Source organism: Myotis myotis, unplaced genomic scaffold, assembly GCF_014108235.1.
Source record: "Myotis myotis isolate mMyoMyo1 unplaced genomic scaffold, mMyoMyo1.p scaffold_m19_p_14, whole genome shotgun sequence".
NCBI lineage: Eukaryota > Metazoa > Chordata > Mammalia > Chiroptera > Vespertilionidae > Myotis > Myotis myotis.
The window spans coordinates 10,285,291-10,307,971 of record NW_023416318.1 but is presented as its reverse complement, the minus strand read 5'-3'; the positions used below and the strand labels follow the sequence as shown (position 1 = coordinate 10,307,971).

Genomic DNA, 22,681 nt, shown 5'->3' with positions numbered 1-22,681 from the left:
GGCACGAGGGAGGGATGGGGGAAGGATGGATGTGGTATGAGTTCAGGACAGCTCCACTGGGAAGGCCCATCTCCCTTCCTCCCCCTCCCCTGTAGCTGCCTCACCAGAGCACTGGGCAGTGGAGAGAGGAGAGCCACACAGATGAGGTACTCACAAGAGCAGATGGTTCTGAAAGGAGATGTCCGTGAGGGTCCTGTCCACTAGGATCATCTCTGTGTCCTGAATGTCCTCCCCGAGCTGCAACAGCATGAACACAGCCCAGCGGTGCAGATCTGGGGACAGAGGAAAACCCATTTGGAGAAAAGTGCCCCACAGGAGCTCTCAACCTCAAAGCCACTCCCCTAAGTGTGTCCCAGTCTGTGTGACACTCACCGCCTTTGTTCTTGAAATACTCTGTGTCCTTCCACATGAGTGGAATCCGGAGGTCTAAGGGGCAGAGGGGTAGGAACAGATGTTGAGATGGGGCAGGAGACCTCGTGGCTGGGCAGGGAGCGCCAGGGCTGGGGTAGTTGTGCTTCTTACCAGAGATGCAGACGCGGCCTCGGCAGGGGGAGCGCTCAGCCAGCAGCCCGCCGTCAGAAGGCCTGTGGGCAAATCACAATGTCCCAGTCTGGCCTTCACACACTACCGCCCTGGCTCTGGTTCCCAAGGGCTCTAGGACCACCCACCACGCCCAGCCCGGGCAGCCCCAGCCAGGCTGACATTGCAGGGCTGAGGGCCTGAGTTGTCGACTGAACCCTGGGGGAGGCTGGGGACACAATGTCAGCTCGTCATCTCCACCATCTCATCTCATCTCTCTTAGATATAGGAGGGCACTGGGTCAGTTGAAAAATCAAGCTGACCAGTTTGTTATGTAAGGAAAAAACCCAAGTAGGGAACATTTGTGTTCTATTTACCACAAACCTCTCTCCTTCCCTCAGTTTTGAGTTCTCCTTTACCCTCCTGGCTGTGCCTTCCCAGTGCCCCACTGTAGGGTCCCAGACACCCGGCCTTTCTCACTCCCCGCCCACCATCAGGACTCACTGAGGATGTCCCCCTAAGGTGGCGAAGGCAATGAGTATTATCCATGCTAATTCATACCGCCAGTGATGTAACTAATCAGTGACTTAGTCGGGCCTTAAGCTAAACCATGTGGCACTCAAGCTGACGTGTTAGCTGTCAGGGACTCGGGTGTACTCAAGTCACACTAGGCCCCGTGAGCAGGGCAGAGACTAGTGATGGCTGCCTCTCGGGAGACAGCAAACTCATAGTAGAAGCAGACCCCTGCCTGCTTGCCCTTCCTTTAGCTTTATGGGACAGGCGCAGAGTGGGTTTTCTGCCTTCCCTGTGGCTTCCTGGGTGAGCTCTGGAGGCTCCTGGCAACCTCGCCTGCGTCAGCCTTCATGGCTGAGCTGGGCCTTCTCCCACTCGCCCTTGTGGGGTCAAGCAAATTACTTTGCCAGAAGCCAATTTTACAAATGACCAGTTTACAAAAAATGGCCAATTCTTGGAATGATTAACTTGCCAAATATTTTCTCAAACATTTTAGTTTTATTAGAGCATAACCTCAACCATTTCACTACAGATTTCTCAGATCAGCAGAGTCCAATGTTAGCATAGCTTGTGTTTCACATCCAGAAAGAAGCCAAGCCCCTCTGGAATGCACAATCTTATTTATGTGAAGGGATAGGCTTTCCCCTAAATGACTTTTTATTATTTCCTTTCCCAATCTCTGCCTCTGATGGTGAACCCGAGGTATAATAAACTATCATCAGGTTTTGGTAAGTTGGCCATTCAGCAAATGGCCTGGTGAGCTGACTGAGAAAATAGGCTTTCCAGAAGCCAGCCTGCCAGCCAACCTCATCAGATCACAGGCAGGGCTTAGCAAATTAGTGTTTCTGCATTACTACTCTGCAGACTGCCACCCTCTCACCAAAAACCCTGGCTTTCCTGAGTCCAGCCCCAGCTTCTCCCTAGTGCATCTCTGGGCAGCACATTGCAGTGGTGAAACATCAAGGTGTCTTCCAGGCCTGACATGAAGAGGTCAGCTTCAGGGAGTGCACACTCCATATACACACATGCTGTACCACCACCCTCAGGAGGCCGCGCTCCCCCGTGCTCACCGCCGGCCGGTCTTCCCCAGCACCTGCGCCTCCTTGCGCCGCTGCAGCTCGCCCATGTAGCTGAGGATGCGGCTGTTGCACACCAGCAGGCTCTTGGTGGCCTCCAGAGTCTGCTCACGCTGGGAACAGGCTGCCAGCAGCTTGCAGGCCCCTTCCCTCATCCGGATCTCGTGGTCCAGCTTTCTCTGCAACTCTGTGTCCTAGCGGGAGTGGGGAGAAGGATGAGGACATGTCAGTCAGGGAACAGGCAGAAGCACCCTCTCGTCCCCAAGGGGAGGTTGGGCCCAGGAGAAACTGGCAAAGTTATGTTTCAGATTCCTCATGGGCAAGCGTTGACCCTCAACCTCAGCTGTCCAAGAACAATCAGAGCAGCTTGTAAAAACACAGGTGTCCTCATGCCTTTGAAGGGGGGAGTAGACATTTCTTCAGCATCTTTTGAGTACAGCTGGAAAAATCTATGAAAACTACAAACTCACATCATTTGATACAGCCATCCAATATCTACGAGTTTATCGTTATACATGTGGGCAAAGTCATATTCATTGCTGCATTGTTTTAAAACACCAAGATTAAAAGCCCTCAACAGGGCCCTAACCGGTTTGACTCAGTGGATAGAGCGTCGGCCTGTGGACTGAAAGGTCTCAAGTTCAATTCCGGTCAAGGGCATGTGCCTTGGTTGCGGGCACATCCCCAGTAGGAGGTGTGCACGAGGCAGCTGATCGATGTTTCTCTCTCATCGATGTTTCTATCTCTCTCCCTTCCTCTCTGTAAAAATCAATAAAATATATTTTTTTTTTAAAAAGTCCTCAACAGGGCATTCGTTAAATAAGTTATAGCACACTAGACTTATTGAGGTGGGAGGGGAGTACTTCATAATTATATAAATGCCTAATCACTATGCTGTACATATAAAATATAAAATAATATTGAATGTCAACAGTAATTGACAAATTAAAAAATGGGATAGGTAAAAATAAATAAGTTATAGCACATCCCTACCATGGCATATTGCAGACATTAAGAGTGTGCAGATAAATGAAACAATCTTCAAAATATAGGATTGTCCTCAAAAAGTGTGTACACACGCTTTGAATAATAATAAAGGCAGTGTTTCTTAAAATACATTTCATTTTCAAAATTGCGCTATCAGCTATTAAAATGTGTGTACATTTATTTGGGACACCCTGTATATGAAGTGAGAAAGTAGAACAATATTATAGCATGCTACCATTTGTGTACTAAATATACATGCATTGACACAGATATGCATAAAATAGTAGTGGTTGCAGGACTGGGAGCCAGGAATGGAAAACAGGTTTATGATACTTTATTCATATGTACCCTTCTTTACTACTATGCTATTGGAAATTGTTGCCTTTTTAAAAAATTAAATCTTAAAAATAAAGAAAGTACCAGACTTGCAGAATAAGAATCTTTAAGAGTGGGACAAGCACGTTTTTTTGACAATTCCCCCCAGTGATTTTTTTTTTAATTTTTTTTTTTAATATATTTTATTGATTTTTTACAGAGAGGAAGGGAGAGAGATAGAGAGTCAGAAACATCGATGGGAGAGAAACATCGATCAGCCGCCTCCTGCACATCCCCCACTGGGGATGTGCCCGCAACCCAGGCACATGCCCTTGACCGGAATCGAACCTGGGACCCCTCAGTCCACAGGCCGACGCTCTATCCACTGAGCCAAACCGGTTTCGGCCCCCCCAGTGATTTTAAGGTGCAACTAGGGCTGAGAACCACCAACTAAAGGGAATGGACACAGACAATAAAGGCCATCCTGGGATACCCCAAAGACTCAAGTTATGGGGGAGGGGATCATCTACTTGGCAAGGGATCAGTGGAGAAGGAGCATACCACCTACAGAGCTCACCCCATACACACCCCAAATTAGGGGTTCTGCCACCTGCTGGCACTCTGAGCTTAGAAGGTGAGGACAGAGGCCAGGAATGGGGGTAGGAAGGCAGGTGACGCAGGAGGTCAGGAGTGAGGGGCTGAGCAGGCTGTGCACAGGGCCAGACTGGGGGCACTGGGTGAGGCACCGGGACTCTCAGGAAACCCTCTTCCCTCAGAAAGGAGCCCTGGAGGTCTAGAAACGGAGCAGAGGAGGGAAGCACCAGTTTGACACAAGAACCCCGAGTCTGAGTCGCAGCCCTGACAGTCTTAAGACGCTGGGAAGAAACTTACTGAGAAAGCTCTGGGCAATTTAATTAACCTCCCTGAGACTTGGTTTCCCCATCTGTAAAATGAAGATGGAAACAGTTCCCTCCACCTGGGGTTGTGGGGATACAGTGAGACAGGAAGGTGATGCACCAGCATATGGTACAGTGAAGGATGGGGATGCAGATTTAGTGATGCTACTTCAGCAGCAGGAGCAGTCACCCAACAAACGCTGGAGTGTCCCTGTGCTGTCCAAGGCTCCATTTAAAATCCAGCTGGGAGGTGAGAGATGCAGACATTAATGGCTGCTCCGTAAGTGCTATGTCATGGCATAAATATGCTCACAGAAAATAGACCCTGTCTGCTTCTGGCTAAGTGATGGGAAGGTTTCAGGAGAAGGTGGCAGACTAACCCCAGTGCAAAGATAGTCAGTCAGCTCAGGAGGCAAGCTGACGGCCGCATTGGGTTGGGAGACAGGTGAAATGTGACCACCCAAACCTGTCTTCTCCCTCACACCAGGCCTCTTCCACACCCTGTGCTCTTGCTTCTGTCCCTGGTGGCTCCAGCCTTCAAGTCCCCAAGACCTGAATACCCCAACTTCCTGCTTCCAAAAGCCTTGTCTGGCCTCCCTGCAAATTCTTCCTTCACTATACCCGGGGCCGTTGTGCAAAGCCAGCCTCTCATCACCCCTTACCTCAGCACTATCCATGCTTCCCTTCCTGACCCATCAGAAATAAGCCAACCCGGTCCCAAAGCCTCTTCCACCGGGAAGCTCTCCGAGACTACACAGCTCCCCCAAACCCCGCTAGGTCTGTCTGCACCATGGTCCACCTCTGCTAAGCTTCCCCGCTTGCCAACCCCCATCCCATTCTGCATCCAGCTTCTTCCACAAACACCCCAAATGGGGGGGCGGGTGGGGGGAGGAACAGCGGGGAGGGAACAGACAGGCATCCTCAAGGCCCCTCCTGGCTGGCAGCCCAGCCCCAGCACTCACGGATCCTTCCCTAGCCCTGGCCATTGCGCCTGCCACGCAGCCACAGGCAGCGCGCTGGTCTGGAGCCGGCTGCACCGTCTGGCGTCTGGGTGCCCACTCAGAGGCCCCGCCCGCGGCGCTCAGGGCACCGGTGACATCAGCTCCCAACCTCCGCGAGAGCGGCTGAGGGGCTCCCGGGCTCCCGGAGAGCCAGTCGGGTGTACGGAACCTCTGAGAGCGCCCCCTTGTCCTGGAAAGGGCTTAGGGCCACAGCACTCGCCGGAGCTGCAGGAGGCCCCTGGCGGTGCAGCTGCCCTCCAAGGTGACCCCTGGCCTGGGGAGGGGGCGGGGAGAGTATAGGGTGTAAATTGGAGTAACAGGCCGGAGAAGTCCCAGGGCCCAGCCCAGATGACCCTAAGGACCCAGACACCCCTGCTGCGGTCTGCCCACCGCCCTCCAGCCCTAAATCCAGCTTCCCACGGCCTAGATATCCCGGCTCCCACCTCTGGACAGAGCATCTCAGGAATCCTGGCGCAGTTTCTAGATCCCTGTGCTTGCGCCCACCTCCCCACCCACCCCAGGGATGGATGGCTTTTTGTCGCCCCCTCCCCACCCACACACCCCCTCTCCCCAGGGAGGCAGCATTTTCACCAGACTCTCCAGAGAAAGAGCTCAGAGATGGATGTCAACTGGACCTGGGTCAGGCCCCAAGGGGTGAAGGAGGATGAGTAATGAGCAGAAGCCCCAACACACATCAGGCCCTCCAGGGACATCCTTTCCTGTCCCCTCCCCCTGCCCCCCCCCCCCCCTCTGTCCCTGACTTCCTGCTCTGCTTCACCTTCTGTTCCCTTCAGAATCTCCACCAGGGCTCAGTTCAGATCATCACTCAGGAACTTGACTAGCTATGAGAACATAACCTCTACAGCCCCAGTGTGTAAACAGGGGTTATTCCACCCCCTTCTTCGCATTGCTTGAGGATTAAGTGGGAAAGTTTAACCTCTACCTGGGGCCAACACATATATTTTTTTTAAGTATATTTTTTAATTGATTTTGAGAGAGAGAGGAAGGGAGAGAGAGAGAAACATGGATGGATGTGCTTCAATAGGCTGCCTCCTCACATCCCCTACAGGGATCCAGCTGCAGGGGGCATGTGCCCTCACTGTGAATGGAACCAGCAACCTCCTCATGCTCTGGAGGACACTCAGTCAACTGAGCCACACCAACCAGGGTGGGCTCAGCACATGTTTGAAGACACGAAGACCGCCTTTCTTTCACCTCCCCTTTACTTGTAGCTTACATTACCTCTTCCAGAAAATTGTCTTGGATTTATTCTGCCATGACTACCTCTCTTGCCAATCCCTGGCTGGTGTAGCTAAGTGGTTTTGAGTCGACCTATGAACCAGGAGGTCACGGTCATGGTTCGATTCCCGGTCAGGGAACATGCCCAGGAGGCAGCCGGTGATTCTCTCTCATTATTAATATTTTTATCTCTCTCTCCCTCTCTCTTCCTTTCTGAAATCAATAAATATTTTTTTTTAAAAAAAGAAAGAAAATTGTAAGAGAAAATACATCAAAAACAAATAAACAAACAAAAACACAATGGGTCTCCCTTGGTGGGGGTACTGCTGAGTTTCATGGAGAAAGAGCACAGCACAGGCTGAAGGAGAGGTGGCAAAAGTGAAACCTAAGCCTCCTCCTCTGTTCCAGAACGTGGGCAGACCTCACATGGAGAAAAACTACATGGTGGGGGTAAGGGGAGGTCGGAATTTAAACATTTCAACATCTAGACCAGCTCTGAGCAATAAATCTCCTGCAATAATGGAAATAATCAATAGTCATCTAGCACTTGAAATGTGGCTAGAGCTATTAAGGAACTGAATCTTTTATTTCATTTTAATTAAATTATAATTTTAAATAGCCACATGTAACTAGAAACATGGACATTGCAGAGGACTAGGGATGGCAAACAGGTTTATTTCCTGTGCCAAGACAGGACACTACATAGTGTCAAAATCTCAATGGCTCATTGGGTAACTTTCTGCATATGAGAAAAGGGTGACCTTCTCCAGGTGAACAAATTAGGTAAAGGTGTCCCCTCCTGATGCAGCCCCAAACCAGGTCAGGACTCTTAACTCTACCTGGTACCCTTATGGAGGAAGCAACCTGCATAATTTTTTGCCAAGGTTGTGCTGAGAAAGATTCCTAGACCATGATTACCTGGCTGGTGTGACTCAATGGTTGAGCTTTGACCTACGAACCAGGAGGTCACGGTTCGATTCCGATCAGGGCATATGCCCAGGTTATGGGCTCAATCACCAGTAGAGGTTGTGCAGGAGGCAGCCAATCAATGATTTTTTCTCATCATTGATGTTTCTGTCTCTCTCCCTCTCCTTTCCTCTCTAAAATCAATAAAAATATACTAAAAAAAGAAGAAGAAAACAGAGTGCTATGATTGACAGGTAATGTCTACTCTGCTCCAGGGAGTGTGTGTGGGGAGAGTGGGGCCAAGAGCGGTGACATGAAATAAATTGCCATTTCTGATCATGACTCTTTAGTCCTGCCTCTGACCTTCCTCAGCAGAAAACCCCTGCCTGGTCCAGGTGGTCATGTCCACAGACTCCTCCCTCTTCCTCATTCTAGTCAACTGCCACACTGCCCAGTTGCTTAGCCACAGCCTAGGACTCATCCTCGAGTCCTCTCTTTGCCTCACCCCTCATGTCCAATCCATCAGCAAGCCCTGTCAGATCCAGTGCCATCATTTGAAGTCCACCCCCTTCTTGTCTCCACCACGAGCACTCTCATCCACACCATCAGGTTCACTACCCTGAGGCTGTAACAACCTTTTTTCTGGTGGTCTTCTGCTATCCCACTTCCAACCTTCCTCTCTTCTACCCCCGCCCCAGCCTAGCCTACTCTCAGCAGCCATCACTTTAAAACATTAGATGAGTCATCCCTCTGCTTAAAACCCTTCCATGGGCCAACATCACAGTGAGAGTAAAATCTAAGTGCCCTGGCATGGCCTTCAAGCCCTGCATAATCTGGCCCCTGCCCACGAGCTCAACCCCAACTACTATGTTCCAGCCACACTGGAACTGGAACTGGAACTCATCCCCATTTAAGGGCCTTTGCGCTTGCTTTGCCCTCTGTCTAGAAAGCTCTTCCTTCATTCCTCACATATCTTCACACCCCCCTGGTCTCAGCTCAAGGGTCTCCTCACGGAGGCCTTCCCTGACCTCTACATCCAATGCTACCCTCACTATACCTCACGTTGTTTATATCTCCATTTTCATCATGATTTCACTGTGAGATTATGTGTTTGCATGTTTATTATCTGTTCCCCAGCAGAATGGACCTTTCCTGTCTGATTCACTTAAGTATATACCATGAACTAGAAAGGAACTTGACATATAGTAAGTGTTCAATAAGCGTGTTTAAGAATAACTATATGAATAAACAGCTCGCCCTGACCGGTTTGGCTCAGTGGATAGAGCGTCGGCCTGGGGACTCAAGGGTCCCAGGTTCGATTCCAGTCAAGGGCATGTATTTTGGTTGCAGGCACATACCCAGTAGGGAGTGTGCAGGAGGCAGCTGATCGATGTTTCTAACTCTCTATCCCTCTCCCTTCCTCTCTGTAAAAAAATCAATAAAATATATTTAAATAAATAAATAAATAAATAAATAAATAGCTCCCTGCCATCTCCAGGGTCAGCAAAATCTTTACATCCTGCCCCAGGGCCCCTTCCCCTTCTCCAGGAAGGCCATATCCTTCCTGCAAACCTCTCCCACACTGAACTCCTCTTTTCTTCCCATCTACACCCACCCACAGAGCTTCCATAAGTCGGTGTGAAGACAAGACCCCGTTGTCAATAGAACACTCTGATTGGCAATACTGAGCCTGATCCACACAGCACCCAAGGCAGGGGATACAGAACCACCTGTGCCTCTCCCACTCTGAGCAGGCCTGCCCTCCCCACTCAGCCCCGGGAGGGTTGGGCAGGGCAGAAACTGGGGCTGGGATGCTTGCCAAAGAGGTGCCCTGGGGGTGGGGGTGGGGGTCATTACCTCCAGGCTGAGCGCCATCTGCCGAATGTAGAGCATATTCAGGTCCTCCAGGATGTGCAATCTGTCCTGCATCTCTGTGCCCCCTAGTACCCCTTCCCTCGTCAACCCCTCCAGAGGGAAGGGGCGGGCCGGCACCACGTTGCCCCACAATTCCTCCTCCCACTGTTCCCCTGGGTCTAGAAAGAGGTGGGCAGCTCTTGGGCAGAGGGCAGAGGGTACTCTGCCCCTCTGCACTCCTGTCAGACCCCTCTGGCTGCTGTGACAAACTTCCTCTGCCTACCGCTGTTGCAGGGCCCTGGCGGGAGCTGGGCATGAAAGGAAAAGAAAGTAAGGTGAGGATAAGTGGGGTCCCAGGAGGGGAGGCCCGCTGCAGAGGGGACTCTGGGCACAGAGTGTCCAGTCTTGCTTTGGTGGCAGCTGTTCTCCCAGCTGTGGAAGAAAAAGGCCCTTTCATTCCGACTCTGGTCCCTCCCCAGCCCCCGCCCACATCCCTGGCGGGTGGACAGAGAATCTGTGTGCCAGGAGGGCCTGAGGGGCAGGCACAGCTGGAAGGGGGCAGGGAGGGGACGCCTCCCGTAGGTTCTACAGAGTCCGGACGGTTGTCAGGAGCTTGGAACTTTCTGGAGAGGAATGGAGGTGAGGACCTGGGGGAGTGAGCCAGGCAGTGGGACAAAGGGGTAAATGCGGCCCATCCCCCAGGGCCACTTCTTCCAACTCCGGGCCCCGTCCAGCCCGACCCACCCTAGGCTCACAGTTACCTCGCTTTTCCAGCAGAAGGGAGAAGAGGGAGGGAGAACGGCAGGGGTGTGCCTGCGTGCTGCCGCTGCCCCGCTCCCCTCTGCGGGCCCCTTCCCTCCCAGACAGGAAACCAGCCCCGATTCCCAGCCAGCTGCAGCTCTGCCCCCCCCCACCCGCCTCCACCCCAGACCCACGGAGTCACACACCCCAGGGCGGCCGGCCGGCCCGCAGCTCCGCCCCGCTCCTCAACGCCAGACCCTAGGGCTTCTCCCGCGGCCGCCCCAGCGCACAGGCCCCTCCCTCCCCCCCTTCCCCCCCCCCCCACCCCGGCCTCCGGGCCTCACCCCTCACTCTCCCACGCTGGCCCGGGACGGGGTTACTTTTGGGGGACCCGACAAGAGGGCCCTCTCCTCCAAGTTCACTAGCTTCTGAGTCAGAGAAGGCCCGGGACACCGGAACATGTGTGAAAGGGCCTTTGTTCTGGGCAGGCTGGGGGGGGGGGGGGGTGAAGGGGTGTCCCGCAGGAGCCCGGCCTGGAATCCCGGCCCGAGGGTGGGGGGTGGGAGTAAGGCCCCTCACTTAACTCTTCCAGGCCCAGCAGTGAAGGACGGCTGACCTTGGGCAGCCCCCTGGCTGTGCCCACGCCCCGCGCAGCCCCTCCAGAACCTCGTTAGGGAGTTACAAGTGGGGTTCAGACCTTGCATCGTGGAGAGCGCTGGGCCCGGGAGGAAACTGTCAGACTAAAGACTGAACTCCTCTCAGGCCCAGGAAAGGAGGCTGATAGTCTGGGTGTGGGAATAGTCCCTGACCATTATAGAGGGACCACACACGCGCGCGCGCGCGCGCGCGCACACACACACACACACACACACACGCACACGCACACGCACTCCCAGCCCTGCAGCCGCACAGAGGGGTGACTGGGAAGTGCCTGGGCGAAGGGGCCAACCGGGCTGACAGTGGCGACTGAGGGTGGAGAGGGGGCTGGCGCCCAGGGGGAAGGTCCAAGCTGCTGGGGCCTAGCTGCCCACCACCCTTTGCCCGGGGATGCCGGGAGATGCCAGACACATTTTGGGAATCGAGCCTGGGACCCCTTAAATTGAGACCAACCGAAGCTCGTCCCGACAGAGGCAGATCATCCCAACGGGCCAGGGAGTCTGGGGTGGCACAGGTCCGATGAACGTGCGGACACTGGGTCTGCGCCCCACTTTTGAAGCCAACAAGCTCCAGCCGGTTCGGCTCAGTGCATAGAGCGCCGGCCTGCGGACTGAAGGGTCCCGGGTCCATTCCGGTCAGGGGCACACGCCCGGTTGCAGGCTCGCTCCCCAAGAGCGTGCGGGAGGCAGCAGAGCAATGATTCTCTCTCATCATTGATGTTTCTCTCTCTCCCCTTTCCTCTCTGAAATTAATAAAAACACGCTTTTTAAAAGTCAACAAGCACGGGTTTGGATGCGGCGGCGGCGTCCCCGCCCCTCCGGCGTGCGCGCGGGCGGGGGCCACACGGCTGGCCCCGGGAGCTCCGGCGGCGGGGGGCGGGGGGCGCGGGGTCTCACCTCGGGGGGGTCGCTGAAGAGGCTGAGTCGGAAGCGGCCGCGCTTGAACTCCATCTCCAAGGCGGAGCCCCTGGCCACCGTGACCCGGCTCCGGTGGTTTCGAGAGAACATGCTGGCGGCTGGGCGCGTTGGCCCGTCCAGTGCGCCCCCCGCGCCACCCCTCTCCGCCGGGTCTCGTCGGCTTCTGTCCCTCGACGCCCGCCCGCCGGTCCCGCTGGGAAGCTCCGCGGCCGGTTCCCAAACTCCGCCCCCGGAGACAATACCTGGGCCGGGCAGGGCGCGGCCCCCTCCTCTTCCACCCCCGCCAAAGGCCCGTTCGGTGGGGCCGGTTCCGGGGCGCCCTCGCCACCCTAGCTCAGCCCCTCCCGAGCAAGCCTGGCCCGACAGCCCGTCTGCCCGCGGACCCCGCACCTCCGGGCACTGCGGGGGCGCACAGTCCCTTCCGGCCGGGGTCCGGGCGCCACACCTGGGCGAGGGGAGGGCCAAGGGAAGCCCCGCCCCCAGCCGCCCCCACCTGGCACGCCTGGCTACTTGCGCATGGAAAATCCCGGCCCCACGTGGATCGCCCGGGGCGCAGGCATCTCCAGCCTAATCTCACCTGTCAGCAGCTTCCCCGAAGACCCTTTCGACTTCCCACAGTCCCAAATATTCCTTCTTTGTCGCCTTCCTTTGTTAGGCTTCCTCCCAACTATCCTGCCTTCCCTAACGGCCACAAGTCAAGGGGCACGGCTGGGAAACCTGTTCTGGCACTTCCTCACTGACGCCCTGACTCAGAAAGACGTTTAACTTTCTGGGCTTCTGTTTTCCTATCTGCTCAATGGAGATGCAGTAATTATCCCCAGGTGGCTATGGGAATTACGTATGACAGTGAGGGTAAAATGCCCAGCGTTGTGCCTGGCGCAGCACAAGTGCCCCTTAAGTGGAGCTAAGAAGAAAAAGGAGCAGGTGCAGCGCCCTCGTGCCCTTGGAGGGGGCACCAGCGACCTCAGCTCCCTGGACCCAGACCTTAAGAGCCTTAAGAAGGGGAGGATATAGCAGCACCATAGTGGGTATCTCCCAACTGTTTTTGCTGGGTCAGCTGAGACAGGATTACCACCCTCTGCCTCTGCAGAAAAAGGGGGCCCCTCCTCACCCCCAGAGAGCCCGGTTAGAGAGAAGGAAATGGCAGAGAATGGACTTGCTGACCACACATGAGGAGTCTCCTGGGGACCGGAGAACTTACTGGGAGAACTTGAGAGAGAGAGTGGGGCTCCTTCATAGCACATGAGCTGGAGCCAGAAAAAATGCCTGCCTTTGGCTTTAGAGAGCCCAGGTTAGCACAGCTCTGCTACAGCAAATTATTCAATACCAGAGGCCCAGTGCACAAAATTGGTGCTTGGGTAGGGTCCCTAGCGGCTGCTGGCCAGGGCCTTCCTTCTTCCCCACCGCCCCCTGGTGATCAGCGCACATCATAGTGAGCAATAGAATTCCCAGTATCCTGGTTGAACTCCTGGGAACACTTTGCATATTAGCCTTTTATATATATAGATTCTTTTAGAAAACCTGACTTAAAATTACTTCAGCAAAAGGGGAAATTTATTACCTTAAGGAACTAAAATGGCGGAAGAGGTCACTTGGATGTGGCTTGACCCAGGCATTCATTTGGTGTCGAGAGATCCCATCTCTTCCCATCATCTCGCTCTTCTTTCCTCCATGTTGACGTCACTCTCTACAGCAGTGGTTCTCAACCTTCCTAATGCTGCCACCCTTTAATACAGCTCCTCATGTTGTGGTGACCCCCAATTTCATTGTTACAAATTGAACATAATTAAAGCAGAGTAATTAATCACAAAAACAATATGTAATTATATATGTGTTTTCCGATGGTCTTAGGCAACCCCTGTGAAAGGGTCTTTGACCCCCAAAGGGGTCGCGACCCACAGGTTGAGAACCGCTGCTCTATAGCATAGCATGATTGTTGAAAAAGAATTCTGGGTCCATATCTTTTAAAAAATATATATATATATATATATTTTATTGATTTTTCACAGAGAGGAAGGGAGAGAGATAGAGAGTTAGAGGAACATCGATCAGCTGCCTCCTGCACATCTCCCACTGGGGGATGTGCCCGCAACCCAGGTACATGCCCCTGACTGGAATCGAACCTGGAACCTTTCAGTCCACAAGCCGACGCTCTATCCACTGAGCCAAACCGGTTTCGGCCCATATCTTTTTAGAGTAAAGGGAGATAAATGGTGACAGGAGGAGACCTGACTTTTGGTGGTAAACACACAATAAATTAAAATTCTTATTTAAAAACACATAGAGCCTAGCTAGTGTGTCTCAGTGGTTGAGCATCAACCTATACTAGGAGGTCATGGTTGGATTCCCAGTCAGGGCACATGCCAGGGTTGCAGGCTCTATCCCCAGTAGGGGGTGTGCAGGAGGCATCTGATCCATGATTCGCGTTGATGTTTCTATCCCTCTTTCTGTCTCCCTTCCTCTCTCTGAAATTTAAAAAAAAAACAACAACACACACACACACAACATAAAAACACTCCTAATCCTACCTTTTAAAAATAATATAAGGGCGGGGAGCCGGAGGAGGCGGAGGCCGAGGCGGAGGAAGCGGAAGTGGGTCGGACCCGGGTCGGTCCCGGGTCGGTCCGGGAGTAGTGGGTCTAGGCTAGGGCCTGGATCGCTTGGCCCGGCAGCTGAGGACGGGACGAGCTGCGCCACCCTTGAGGCCTGCTGACCGGCACCCAGTCGCCGTCTCCGCCCCTGAATCCTGCAGCCCTCGGGTCTCCTCTCGGCCCCAGGTCCCACTCCCCCAGCCTCCGGTGTCCGCCCTGGCAGCCCTACGGTTCCTCACCTGCGTCCTCCCTGGAACAGGCAGACACTGCGCCCCCCGGAAGTCGGCGGCGAGCAGCAGCGACCGCGGAGCGACGGCGGGCGGCCCCGGGCATGTATGCCCCGGGAGGCGGAGGCGCAGGGCTGCCCGGCGGGCGCCGGCGGAGGAGCCCGGGAGGCAGTGCTCTGCCCAAGCAGCCGGAGCGTAGCCTGGCCTCGGCCCTGCCGGGCGCCTTGTCCATCACGGCGCTGTGCACTGCCCTCGCCGAGCCTGCCTGGTTGCACATCCACGGTGGCACCTGTTCCCGCCAGGAGCTGGGGGTCTCCGACGTACTGGGCTATGTGCATCCGAACCTGCTTAAAGACTTCTGCATGAATCCCCAGACGGTGCTGCTTCTGCGGGTCATTGCCACCTTCTGCTTCCTGGGCATCCTGTGTAGCCTCTCCGCATTCCTCCCAGATGTCTTTGGGCCCAAACATCCAGCCCTGAAGATCACCCGTCGCTATGCCTTTGCCCACATCCTCACAGTCCTGCAGTGTGCGACCGTCATCGGCTTTTCCTACTGGGCTTCCGAACTCATCCCGGCCCAGCAGCAGCAACATAAGAAGTACCATGGTTCCCAGGTGTATGTCACCTTTGCTGTTAGTTTCTACCTGGTGGCAGGAGCTGGTGGAGCCTCAATCCTGGCCACAGCAGCCAACCTCCTACGCCACTACCCGACAGAGGAGGAGGAGCAGGCGCTGGAGCTGCTGTCTGAGATGGAGGAGACCGAGCCCTACGCCTCGGAATATGAGGTCATCAATCAATTCCAGCCGCCCCCGGCCTACACACCCTAATGCCAGCCTAGGCCTTCTTCCTCCCTGCTCCCACTTGGCGGCTCCTCCCACCCAAGGAGCGCCTTCCCCCAGCAGGCCTCACTGGTAGGATCCTGAGCATCTTCACCAAACCTTTCCCAGGAGAGAGACTGCCTTTTGGATTGTTCATGCATCCTTGCTCTTGAAACCTGGGGTTCATGGATTTTATATCATGCACTGTTTCCCCTCTTGCCACCTTCCTGTCCCTGAGGTCACTAGTCATTATCAACCAGGGATGGTCATACAAGTTTTCTCCCTTCATGGGCCATATCTTTCAGACCAGAACTTTCTTTCCTTGGGGAGCTACTGACAGTGGACTGTCTCAGAGAGAGGTGTGTCAACAGGGCCCAAGGAAAAGGGGACTGTGCCATGCAGGCTTCCTTCATAATGGTCAGCGGGTTCCACAGCTGCAGCTGTGGGGTGACCCCGCCCCATTCCTTCTCAGAGTGCCCAGTGGCAGGCCGCCCGCTCTGGAAATCTCTGCACTTTAGTCTTTGGACTTCCCATCCTCCATGTTCTGGTTTGACAGTGAGACGGAATTGCTGTTGAGAAGCAGAACAAGTCATCCCCACCCTGCCCTGGCTTAGGTGGCTGGAGCCCAGGCAAGGAGAGCAGCGGGTATGGGCCTGAGGCCTCCTGGTGCCCAGAAAGGATCAGAGTGAAGGGGCTGAACCTCTCCAGCCCCTTCACCTTTTAAAATTGAGTGGTTTTAAAAGGAAAAAACAAAACCAAGCAACAGCAACAATCATCTGTTTTTAAACTAGCAACAAGACTTGTCATTTTATCGATGTTTATCCTATTCCTTTGGGCTCTGCAGTGTTTTGAGCCACAGCTCCTTCCAGCCCACAGTAGTTTCTCCCTGAACTTCTCCCAGCAGAATGCATCCCTCTTCCCTTGCTCCCTCGCTCCCAGGGCCTTCCTGTGGAACCCAGAGCCCCATCAGCAGAGGGGCTGAGGACTATGGCCTGGCTGGCTGGCCAGCGTGGTGCTCCTCAGGACTGTGGACTGAGATGTAACCTGGCCTCCGTGCAGGAACAGAGGTCACAGCAGGGCACTCTCCACATAGGAATCACAACCAGTGGCCCCGCTGCGGGAGGTGTAGATGGCAGACCTGGCTGTGTCCTTCAGGCTTAGTGCCTCCCCTAAACTGTGACTTGGGGCAACAGCTTGCTGCATGCCCTCTCCCCTTCTTGAATGTCCTCTGGCCTTGCATTGTGTTACTTGCAGGCTCTTTCTTGCCCAGCCATCATTCTGGCTTTGCTGTTTGCCATGTATGGCTCTGGGTCTGGCTGAATTTTCTGCCCTGAGATCAGCATAAAAGTGGGAGAAATTCAAGAAACCTTCCGTATGGATCCAGATGGCCAAGCGTCTTTGGAATCAGTGTTCATTGCGGAGCTGAAAAGCAGATGGGTCCCACTCTCCTCCTGCAGGTGACCGAGCAAGGCCAGAGAGTGGACACCGCTGTTGAGTGGTGGCTGGGAAGGAACGTTCTGTGCCTCATCCTTGGGCCAGACCGCCTGGGGATGTCTGGACAGACACCGGTGTGGGTGGTGAAGACCATGTCTGCACATGAATGGGTGGCTGCCTGGAGTTCACTGTGATGCCAAAGTTGTCCCATAGTGACTTTCACCCCAGACTCCACCGTGAGCAAGAAAGACTGCGTGTGATACTGCGCACAAAGCCAAGGAGCTTCATTGTCTTGTCTTGTCTTTCTGTCAAGTCCGAGTTTGTCTGGCAGATATCTAGGGTGTGGCCAGCTCTTGCTGACCTTGGGTGCTTGGGTATCTGAGGGGCAGAGCAGGAGACCCGGCACCGGACATGCATGCCAAAATGACCAGTCATCTCGTGAGGCCTCAGACATGACCCTGTGGACTGTTCCATGTAATTCAGAACCCACTTTTTATTAACTGTCCACACTTCCGGCCTTTCTCTTCCCCCTGCTATCCTGACAGTATCATATAAATCCCCCTGGTTGTGTTTTTTCTTTTTTTCTAGGAAAATAAAAAATAAAAAGCAAAAACAAAACAAATGAACCGAAACCACAAGTAAGAATGTAAAAAAATAAATAAAAATAAATAAAAATAAAAATAATATAAAGTTAAAAAAATTAATCAGTAAAAATGCCTTCCCCACCATCACAGAGAAACGCCAGGATAGTATGGTACCTCACACTGGCTCATGAGAGACAACTGCTGAATTGTCCAGAATTATGCATTTCAGTTGTTACAGGTTTAATTAAAATTTAAATTTAAAATTCACAACTAAATAAACTTAAATTTATTTATTTAATTGATTTTAAAGAGGGGAATGGGGGTGGAGGGAGAAACATCCCTAAGTTGCCATGACCTGGAATTGAACCCACCACAGTTTGGTATATGGGATGACACTCTCCAGAGGTCGGCAAACTCATTAGTCAACAGAGCCAAATATCAACAGTACAACGACTGAAATTTCTTTTGAGAGCCAAATTTCTTAAACTTAAACTATATAGGTAGGTACATTGTTATTAACTTAATTAGGGTACTCCTAAGGCTTAGGAAGAGCCACACTCAAGGGGCCAAAGAGCCACGTATGGCTCGCGAGCCGCAGTTTGCCGACCACGGCTCTAACCAACTGAGCCATACCAGCCAGAGCTAAATAAATTTCATTAAAACAAAGTGAGCTCTGGTCGTTGTGGCTCTGTGGTTAGAGTATCAGTCCAAGAACTGACGGGTCTCAGATCCCTGGGCACATACCTGGGTTGTAGGTTCAATCCCTACAGGTTGGGGCGACTTAGGGAGGCAACCAATCCATGTGTCTCTCATCTCTCTCTCTTTCTTTCCCTCCCTACTTCCCTCCCTTTTGGAAATCAATGGAAAAAAATATTTTGGGGTGAGGATTAACAAAGTTAATTAATTAATTAAAGCAAAACCCATCGCCTCCTAATTATTTTACTGCATTTTCCTATTACCTCTTGAGGTTGTTTACATCTATAGTATCTGTTTGGTGCAATTGCTATGTAATGGTGACCTACTGCACACCTCCTCCCAGCTCTGTCTTGACTCACATTTGAAGCTGGCCATGGTGGAAGAGCTATTTACACAACAGAAATAGGTGAACACTATAAATAAGGGCCCCGACGCACACCGCGGAGTTTGTGTTAAACATTTACCAGCATGGTTTGGTGCATAATCTTTCCAACCTTTTCTTTAGCTTATGACTCAATCTCGAGTAGGAGGCTGCGGATCTCCAACTATGAAGTAGATATTGGGGGGAAGGAGGTGTTGGTCACCCAGGGTTCAAATAATCTTCCTATTTCTGTACAGCCCCCTACTGTGGATAATATTAGCAAGTTAAGGCTCTACCCGCTTTCTGGCTGGCAGCTGTAGGACATTCATCCTCCCTCCCACGCTTCAGAGCCCAGAGGTAGGCACTTAGCCGAAGCCAACCAACTGGAATGCTCCCAACTGGACTTTGAATCTTGAATGAGTGAAAACAGGATCCAGGGGGGTCCAGTTATCATTACTGCACCTGCAGGCCATGAGGAGTGGGAAACCCTCACCAGAAGATGCCTGAGGTGGGAATTTGGTGTGACCTGGTGTAACCTCAGCAATGTGTTCTTCCTGCCTGGCCTCCCTTCGTTCCCACCCCTTATCCAGGGAAAGTACAAGACGAGCCCAAATCATTCTGTAGTGCAAGGAAGTAAAAAAAAGTGCTCAAAATATGATGGAGACATGTCAAAAGGACACAGAAGCCATCTTAAAGCCATCAATGCCCACTGACAAATCTGAGCATAAAATAAATAATGGTGGTAATGTATTACAACCTGCTGACTGAAACAGAATCCCTACTGATATAAATAAATACACATGTAAATGAATGTAAGAGGAGAAAGCTCTTCTTCACAGTAGAATGCCAACTTCACAGTAGATGGAATAATGGAAGTAAAAAGATTATTACACCATTTGGCAATTGTTAAAGTGGTGTGTGTTGATTTATACTGTATTTATCAATGGATACTAAGCCTTGACATATACCATTTTCTCCCTTACCCCATTATCATTCCTTTTCTAATTAATCTGAGAACAAATTGTAGACATGATATTATTTCAATCTTAAATATTTCACTGTGTTTTTCTCAAAACAAGTGCACTGTTCTACAACCTTGGTGCCACCCTCCCAATCCAGAAATTAACATCGATACAGCACTGCTGTCTAACCCACAGACCCCGCTCAAATTTCACCAACTGCCCAACGTTACCTTTTCCTTTCTAGCCCAGAATCCAAATTCAGGATCATGCATTACTTTTACTTATCATGGTAGGTGGAGGTTTGATGAACAGCATATTAGTTTCAGAGTATTTCCCCAGAAAATACTCATTAAGTACAAAGGTGAAAATGGTGACTTTAGCCCTGACTGGTTTGGCTCAGTGGATAGAGCGTCGGCCTGCGGACTGAGAGGTCCCAGGTTCGATTCCAGTCAAGGGCATGTACCTTGGTTGCGGACACATCCCCAGTAGGAGGTGTGCACGAGGCAGCTGATCGATGTTCCTCTCTCATCGATGTTTCTAACTCTCTATCCCTCTCCCTTCCTCTCTGTAAAAAATCAATAAAATATATATATAAAAAAAATGGTGACTTTATAGTGAAGAAAAGTGACAGATACCGCCTTGACCAGGTGATCAAGTTTAGTATCATCAATAGTGGGGTAGGCTGACATCATGGGCCGCCTGAGGCCAGACTCTGAAAAGAATACACCATAATCATTTTTTGTGTAGTACTCCTACGGAGAAGTTATGGGTCTAGATATAATGAAACACCAGATGGATCCAGGTTGAGGGACATCCTACAGAGTCACAGGCCTGTACTCTATAACCGCCAAGGACACAAAAGAAATGTTCCAGATTAAAGCATATCAAAGAGCTTGGCCAGTGTAGTTCAGTGGTTGAGTGTTGACCCATGAACCAGGATGTCACGGGTCGACTCTTGGTCAGGGCACAGGCCGGGGTTGCAGGCTCAATCCCCAAATAGGAGGTATGTAGGAGGCAGCGGATCAATGATTCTCATCATTGATGTTTGCATCCCTCTTTCCCTCTCCTTTCCCCTCTCTGAAATCAATAAAAACATATTTTTTTAAAGGGGGTGGGGGCTGGCGGGTTTGGCGCAATGAATAGAGCGTAGGCCTGAGGACTGAAAGATCCTGGGTTCCATTCCAGTCAAGAGCATGTACTTCGCCGAAACCGGTTTGGCTCGGTGGATAGAGCCTCGGCTTGCGGACTGAAAGGTCCCAGGTTCGATTCCGGTCAGGGGCATGTACCTGGGTTGCGGGCACATCCCCAGTGGGAGGTGTGCAGGAGGCAGCTGATCGATGTTTCTCTCTCATCGATGTTTCTGACTCTCTATCTCTCTCCCTTCCTCTCTGTAAAAAATCAATAAAATATATATATAAAAAAAAAAAAAAAGAGCATGTACTTCGGTTGCAGGCTTGATCCCTGGCCCTAGTCGGGGCGCATGCAGGAGGCAACCAATCAATGTGTCTCTCACATCATTGATGTTTCTCTCTCTCTCTCCCTCTCCTTCCCTCTCTGAAATAAATAAAAACATATTTTTTTAAATAAAATAAAATAAATAAAAGGTGGGGGAGGGGGAGCAGATCAGAGACATGATAAGTAAAAGTAATGCATGATCCTGAATTTGGATTCTGGGCTAGAAAGGAAAAGGTAACGTTGGGCAGTTGGTGAAATTTGAGCGGGGTCTGTGGGTTAGACAGCAGTGCTGTATCCATGTTAATTTCTGGATTGGGAGGGTGGCACCAAGGTTGTAGAACAGTGCACTTGTTTTGAGAAAAACACAGTGAAATATTTAAGGTTGAAATAGTATCATGTCTACAAATTTGTTCTCAGATTAATTAGAAAAAGGAATGATAATGGGGTAAGGGAGAAAATGGTATATGTCAACAACGGAACAATCTACTTAAGGAGATAAAGTTCTTTGTACCCTTCTTGAAACTTTTCTCTGAGTTTGAAATTATTTCAAAATAAATTATATTTTAAAAATAAGGCCAAGAACTCTTTCAGCAGAAGTTTTTCCTTTCCGCCTACAAACATGCTCAAATCTCTGCCACTCTAAACAAAGCAAAACTAAAAACAAAGTCACGAAGCCAGTGGCTGCTTGCTGCCGCCATTTCCTCCCGGCAGGATATCAGGATGTGGAGGAAACACCACTGGACCCAGTGTCAGGAAGCCTCGGTTTGAGGCTGGCTCTGCCACTCCTTAGCTACGTGACTTTGGCCAAATCATTTAACTTCTCTGAGCCTCAGTTTCCTCATGAGGGAACAACAGCATTTCCTTAGGGAGCTGCCCTGGGGATCAAGGGAGAGCAGGGATATAAAAGCAGGTTATCAACTCTAATTCTAACTACAGGTGATTCCTCATTTTAACTTCTGGTGATACAGGACTATTGTCCTCACATCCTGCTAGAATGTATCCTGTTCTTAAAGTTCAGCCTGCCCTTTGCAGAACTGTACACAGCTGATCATAGCCTTTCCCTGGCGATACCCTTTGCCCTTGCGTGCCTTTCTTGCCTCTCTTGACCTCCTCTTCTCAACATAGCCTCTTCTCCTTCTGCCTGCCCAGCCAGGACAGGTGCCCACTCAGGTCTGTTCCCAATCCTTTTCTCTCCATCTACTTGCTCATTTTGGAATGTCGATGTTCCCAGCTTTTTAGGGACCTCCATTATTATGCTGATGACACCCACCACTCAACCTTCTGCACTGGCTTCTTCTCTCAGTGGTCCATCTTATTTGGGCATTCCCACAGGCACTTCAAATGTACCGTAGGTGCCCTAGCCTGTTTTGCTCAGTGGGTAGAGCGTCAGCCTACAGACCGAAGGGTCCCAGGTTCGATTCTGGTCAAGGGCACATGCCCGGGTTGTGGCTCGATCCCCAGTAGGGGAAGTGCAGGAGGCAGCCAGTTTCTATCTCTCCCTCTCCCTTCCTCTCTGAAATCAATAAAAATATAAAATAAATAAATAAATAATAACTTCATTTAAAAATCTACCTTAGGCAACACTAAATGTTTCCCTTCTTACTTGCTTCTGTCCCTATATTATCTTTATTTAAAACACCTTGCTCCCAAAAATTATTTGGGCTAGAAATGTAGTTGTTTACTATTCTTGTTGTTGTGTGCGTATTGAACATCTATGTGCCAGATACGACCCTAGGTACTTTGCATTCTTGATTTGCTTTACCCCCTGAAAAAGCCCTATGAAGTGGATAGATCCTGCTTCATTCCATCTTACAAAGCTGGAATCTGAGGTCCAGAAAGCTTAAATAACCTTGAGCCCAAGGTTACATAAGTAACAAGTAATAGAACTGGGATTTGATACTAGGCTTGTCTTACTCTTAATATTCATCACTT

At 51.5% G+C, this 22,681-nt stretch overlaps 2 protein-coding genes across 9 annotated transcripts in view; one reads left to right on the top strand and one right to left on the bottom strand.

Annotated features, from left to right (window-relative positions):
• The window catches only part of RTKN (rhotekin), a 40,056-nt gene that overhangs the window by 4,264 nt on the left and 13,111 nt on the right, over positions 1-22,681 (bottom strand). For 6 of the 8 annotated variants that reach the window (XR_004971776.1, XR_004971775.1, XR_004971777.1 and 3 more), the window contains exons 5-8: positions 2,103-2,302; positions 523-584; positions 373-426; positions 155-272 (exon numbers count right to left, since the gene is read on the bottom strand). Coding sequence is in view for 4 of the 8 variants with exons in the window: in XM_036334064.1 (XP_036189957.1) it covers positions 155-272; positions 373-426; positions 523-584; positions 2,103-2,302 (434 nt within the window). In the remaining 4 variants the exon portion in view is untranslated. Of the gene's footprint in view, positions 1-154; positions 273-372; positions 427-522; positions 585-2,102; positions 2,303-9,309; positions 9,615-11,600; positions 12,082-22,681 lie in introns of those variants that run through there. The other 2 variants (XM_036334066.1, XM_036334065.1) reach the window with 2 other exon arrangements.
• LOC118668839 (transmembrane protein 127-like) lies at positions 14,313-16,012 on the top strand. Its single transcript, XM_036334076.1, has one exon. The coding sequence runs from the start codon at positions 14,544-14,546 to the stop codon at positions 15,264-15,266; it is 723 nt and encodes a 240-aa protein (XP_036189969.1). The 5' UTR covers positions 14,313-14,543; the 3' UTR covers positions 15,267-16,012.